The sequence below is a fragment of the Drosophila ananassae genome, chromosome XL (genome assembly GCF_017639315.1).
Source record: "Drosophila ananassae strain 14024-0371.13 chromosome XL, ASM1763931v2, whole genome shotgun sequence".
Taxonomy (NCBI): Eukaryota; Metazoa; Arthropoda; class Insecta; order Diptera; family Drosophilidae; genus Drosophila; species Drosophila ananassae.
In genome coordinates, this window is record NC_057931.1 from 5,541,145 (window position 1) to 5,545,756 (window position 4,612).

General features: G+C 39.4%; 1 protein-coding gene across 2 annotated transcripts; it reads left to right on the plus strand.

The window, feature by feature from the left end:
- The first annotated feature begins 1,101 nt into the window (after positions 1-1,101).
- LOC6504162 lies at positions 1,102-4,248 on the plus strand. 2 transcript variants are annotated; one of them, XM_001964261.4, is made up of 8 exons: positions 1,102-1,369; positions 2,119-2,375; positions 2,449-2,605; positions 2,660-2,884; positions 2,941-3,057; positions 3,107-3,358; positions 3,474-3,689; positions 3,742-4,248. In XM_001964261.4, the coding sequence occupies exons 3-8, from the start codon at positions 2,455-2,457 to the stop codon at positions 3,984-3,986; spliced, it is 1,206 nt and encodes a 401-aa protein (XP_001964297.2). In that variant the 5' UTR covers positions 1,102-1,369; positions 2,119-2,375; positions 2,449-2,454; the 3' UTR covers positions 3,987-4,248. The 2 variants fall into 2 exon arrangements, with proteins under 2 accessions (XP_001964297.2, XP_014761199.1); XM_014905713.3 differs by having other exon boundaries at positions 1,104-1,369; positions 3,423-3,689.
- The last annotated feature ends 364 nt before the right edge of the window (positions 4,249-4,612 follow it).

The window sequence follows — 4,612 nt, forward strand, 5'->3', positions numbered from 1 at the left end:
CGGAATTATCACTTTTTATGTTTATATCTTTCATTAAAATGAATGAAAATCAGTTAACCAAAATCCCTAAATGAATAAAGTTATATTTTATATTTAAATTTATTTTTTAGCTATAACACAGCCACAAAAGCAGCTCATTTTAAGGGAGTTCTGCCAGGCCTTGGGTTTATGGGATAAAACCAGGTGAGTGGGAGTCCGCCAACTCGTTAGCGCTTAGCCAGCCAAATGATATGGCCAATACAAATATTGACGTTAATTTGGGACACAGCAAGGCTTAGGCAGGGTTTTCTAAGCGAAGTGAAAGTCCCTCTAAAAGGGGGATGCTTTTTTTTGGAGATTGATTTGTGATAATAATATTCATAGGATTGCAGTTACTTTTGTTAAATCTTGTTTAAAAATATGATATTTTTTTGTGTTTAATGGTCTCACTAAATACCGTAAATTTGAATAATTAAAACCCCCTTATTAGAGAGGAGAATTGGTTAAGTTTTTACAGATTATTGATGCTTAGGGTTGCCACTAACGATAATACACCCGAATCGGTTATTAGCTTTTTTAGCAGAGCTTCTTTTTATGATTAATTATATAGCTTTAAATAACCCCAACTCACACATTTAATTTAATTTTTTTTTAACCAAATTTATCCTACCCCCTTATAAAAATTTATCGAGCCTACCCCCTTATACAAATTTAAAGGCAAATGATTATCTTGTAAGCTGAAAAACCCGCAGCAGGTCGGTGTCCGTTTCAGGTTGCCAAGATTTATTTATCTGTTGTGTTTCCTTGGAGCCGCTTTTTACTGTCCTTTTTGTCCAGAAAGTAGAAAAGGGAATAATAAACATATATATATGTTTTTCCTCGCCAAGTCATTAACGTTATCGGGCCAAAAAATAGTGAAACGAAAAGGGAGAATATTGCAGATTCCCACCAGGCCCATATTCATAATAGCCTGGTTCATTAGAGGACCCCGTTTCGCTGCAAGTCGTTTGCATTTTTCTAGCGGCAAGAAATATTCCCATTTTCTAGCTTTATGCCAAATGGAAACTTAATGGCATTTGCAACTCTGCCTCTCTCCCATCCCTACTCTCATTCCCATTTCCGGTCGTGTCATCGCACCAATCTGGCACCTCTTGAAATTGAAGCTTCCTTTCCTTCTTTTCTTGCTCGACTCTTGGCGAAGATAGAGCTTGTGGTGCCAAAAGTGTTTTCTTAAAACATCCAGTATAGTCAGTTACAAGATCAGCTATAATATCAATAAACCTGAAAGCATATTGCTTATTCTATAGTTTTTCGGTAAAATTTTCGCGTGGTTTTTATTTGGAATTTCGAAGAATCGAAGATTTTTTCGCGCCCGATATTGCCGGCAAGGGTAAGTTAACATTTTTATATTTAAGTTCTTTGCCTTTAATAAGTTAAAGTAATTTAATAGCTTGCTTCTCATTGAAACCCAAAGTTGTATTTGAATTAGAATTTGGGATTTGGTGTTTAAACTGCGCGTCTGCGCAATAGAATCGGCGTGCGTGATCTGTTTTGTCAAAACTTAAATAATGCGTGGCTATTTTACTGATTTAAGTATCAATTATATTGTTATTCACAAAGCTTTCTGAGTTCTTTTTTGGAATATATTGTGCCATATTCTAAGCTACACATTTTGAAAAATTTTTGTGACACGTGGCTTTCTTAAAAAAAAATTGTGGTTAGTCTTTAACCTGAAAGTTTCTGTTATTCACTTTCAAACATTCTGGGGGCTATTTTACTTGTCGAATTACGAAAAATGTGAAGCGCCTTGGTAACAATTTCTTGGTAAATTTGGCATTTTCTAAATTAAAAATTTTTGTTGCACAATTTATGTCACGCATTACTTCTTATAAAATAAGAAGTGGAAGTAACTTTGTTGTTAGAACTCGTGGTTGTGGTTTAACCTGGAGGGTTTCACGGCCATAGAATTGTTTTGGCGCCAATTTAGACTGAAATTCTGATAGGTGTCATCCTTGTTTTATTGCAGAAAAGATCTGGCTATATTTGAACTTTTAAAGTCTTAATACTCCAATTGTATTTATTCTTATTCTTTCGAGAGCTTGGTAAGAGTCCTCTTTTCTAATCTAAATTTTTTTTTAGGATTAAGTTCCGCATTGCTTTGCAGAATCTCTGAAAGGTTGCATTTTAGAACTCGTGGCTTGGTCTTGGATACCTGAAAGTATCTCCGTAATATATCCGCTTGATTTTCGTGTCAATTGTCAGTCCAGCAAGCGTGTTATTATTCCGGAACATCTTTCATAGATTGTCCGGAAAACTTAATACTGCGGATTCAGGATTCAGTTATGGAATTTAAGAGGCATTTCGAATACTATATATAAGGCGGTTTGAACTCATCGGTGAGTGTGCTAGTTTCCTAACCTAAAAGTGGTTTCTCTAAATACCAATATTTTCCAAATATTCTCCCTTTAGGTCAGCATGTCGGCACGTCGTCAGAGTTTTGAAAACACTGACGACGTGTCGACTGATGAGTTCGAACCGCCGCAACGCCACGAACTCATCCGATCGGCACCGTCAAACAATCTCCGATCCGGAGTAGCTCCTCAGCAGTACAATCACAATAACGAAGGTGAATTCATCTGATATTTAAAGCGATTTGAAAACTAAGAAGTCTTCTCTGTAGCAACCTCCTCCACCTCGGTGGTACTTAGACGACGTCCAATTTATAATCCTATATCCGATTCCTCGGACTCCGACGACGAAGATTTAGTGGCCAACTGGCCGAACACGCAGTGCCTTCAGAGGAGTGGCTGGATGTCGAATCCACGGGCTAATAGATTCCACAATCCCAACCGGATTGGCGGGACGCCAAACGCACAAACCAATAGATTCCGCACTTCTGAGAACTGTAAGTGATATCTATCATAACATCTATTTATTAAAGTAATCCGCACCCATCATCAGCTTCGTTCCAACCAATAAGAGCTGGCGCTGGCCACGCACAGGTTGCGATGTCAGATCCTGGCCAGATCCAGAGGCCAGTCTCACTTCCCCTATATTTCCCAGAAACACCCAATCGCGGTAGGTTTGTGTCATTTCGGTTAGTACCTTCTCTTAAAGGGCATTCCAGGTTCAGGAGCCAATCCAACAGAGGCCTATTTGGACACCGAGCCATCGACTTCGACGGGACATCGCCGTTTGAACCCTCGTGTTCTTTTTCCATGTCCGGTGATCGGAGGCCCCTTCACTTCCCAGGACGTGGGCACCCAGGCAGGCGGTTTCGTGGCCATGTCACGATGCACCGGATTGTTGGAATACCAGAGGCACAACGTCATGGGAACAAATGCTGGAACACAGGTGTCGCTGTGCGATTCCGAGTCAGGTAACTTGTTGTCTTGCTTTCTTCCCGTCCTTACCACAAGAGTAATCTTTATGTTTGAGTAAAGATGATGCCGGATTGGACGAAACTAGACCTATAGAAGATCCATTTTCCCCAGGACCATCCTCGGCGGACTCCACCATGGCCTTGGCCTCAATGTCCCCCAAATCGCAGACTTCCTGTGACATGGTTACATCGTCTGGCTTGGAGGTTGGTGGAATGGAGAGATCTGGGTCCCCGGGACGACGCATGTCGGTGGATATGCCTCCGCAGCTATCGGAATCGCCCATTTCCTTGATGGAATTCATCGGATCTGCTGGTGCTTCTCTACAAGGTAAGATCCTAACCATTTCTAGATCTTGCAATTCAACTGGTTTCATCCGCAGGATCAGCTCGTTTCATCGCTCAAGCTTCCTCCAGTCGGGTCAGTAGCTCGATCTTCGTGGAAGATGGCTCGGCCAGCATGAGGTTCAATCGGCGCCGGCATCAGGCAATGAACTATCCAGGATCAAAAAAGCCACGCAAGGACCAGACTGGGCCCAGTGGAGCTGGATGCAGTGGCTCGGCCCGCTCTCGTCGTGAACCACCCCAGAAGTACGAAGATCTTGCCGATGACAGCGACAGCGATTAAATCTTCAAATTTTCATCAAATATCAATTTTTTCTTCTTAAATTTTTGCTTCTTAAATGATTGAGCAACGCTCTCATAAACTTTTCAATATTAATACTCCTTCACTTTTTTTTCATTTTATTTTCATATTTTTTACTCCAATAATATTTAATCACACTTTCAATAATACTATCCTTTTTTTTTTTGGTTCAAAACATTTAAATGTTTTCAATCTTTTTTTTTTCAAATAAATACTTACACTTTTCTTCTTTATAAAAACTATAACTTTGTTTTTGGGTTTAAAGGGAGGGATTAATTTAATTCAAAATAAGTGAATTTAAAATTGCTTTCGTCACCTTCCTAGTAAACTCTCTCTTTATTTATTTTAACTACAAAAAAATACTCAAATATCTTTGTTTTATTACTTCATTTTCTAGATATTAATTTTTGCTTTTCCATTCTTAAAACTTGCAATTTTCCCTAGGAAAATGTGCAATAGTTTTCCCATTTGGTGGCATAATTAAATTTTCCACCGCTTAGTTTGACTTTTTGGTGTTGAGGTGTTTTTGGGGTGTTGGCCTTTTTGTTTTTCTGGCTAACGCTCATGTTCTGTTCATGTTGCAACAGTTTTTCCCCAATTTTGCCTGG

Coding starts and splice junctions, on each gene's coding strand:
- LOC6504162 (XM_014905713.3), top strand. CDS start 2,455: ATGTCGGCACGTCGTCAGAGTTTTGAAAACACTGACGACGTGTCGACT. Junction 2,606..2,659: donor GTACAATCACAATAACGAAG/GTGAATTCATCT, acceptor TCTTCTCTGTAG/CAACCTCCTCCACCTCGGTG. Junction 3,359..3,422: donor GCTGTGCGATTCCGAGTCAG/GTAACTTGTTGT, acceptor GTTTGAGTAAAG/ATGATGCCGGATTGGACGAA.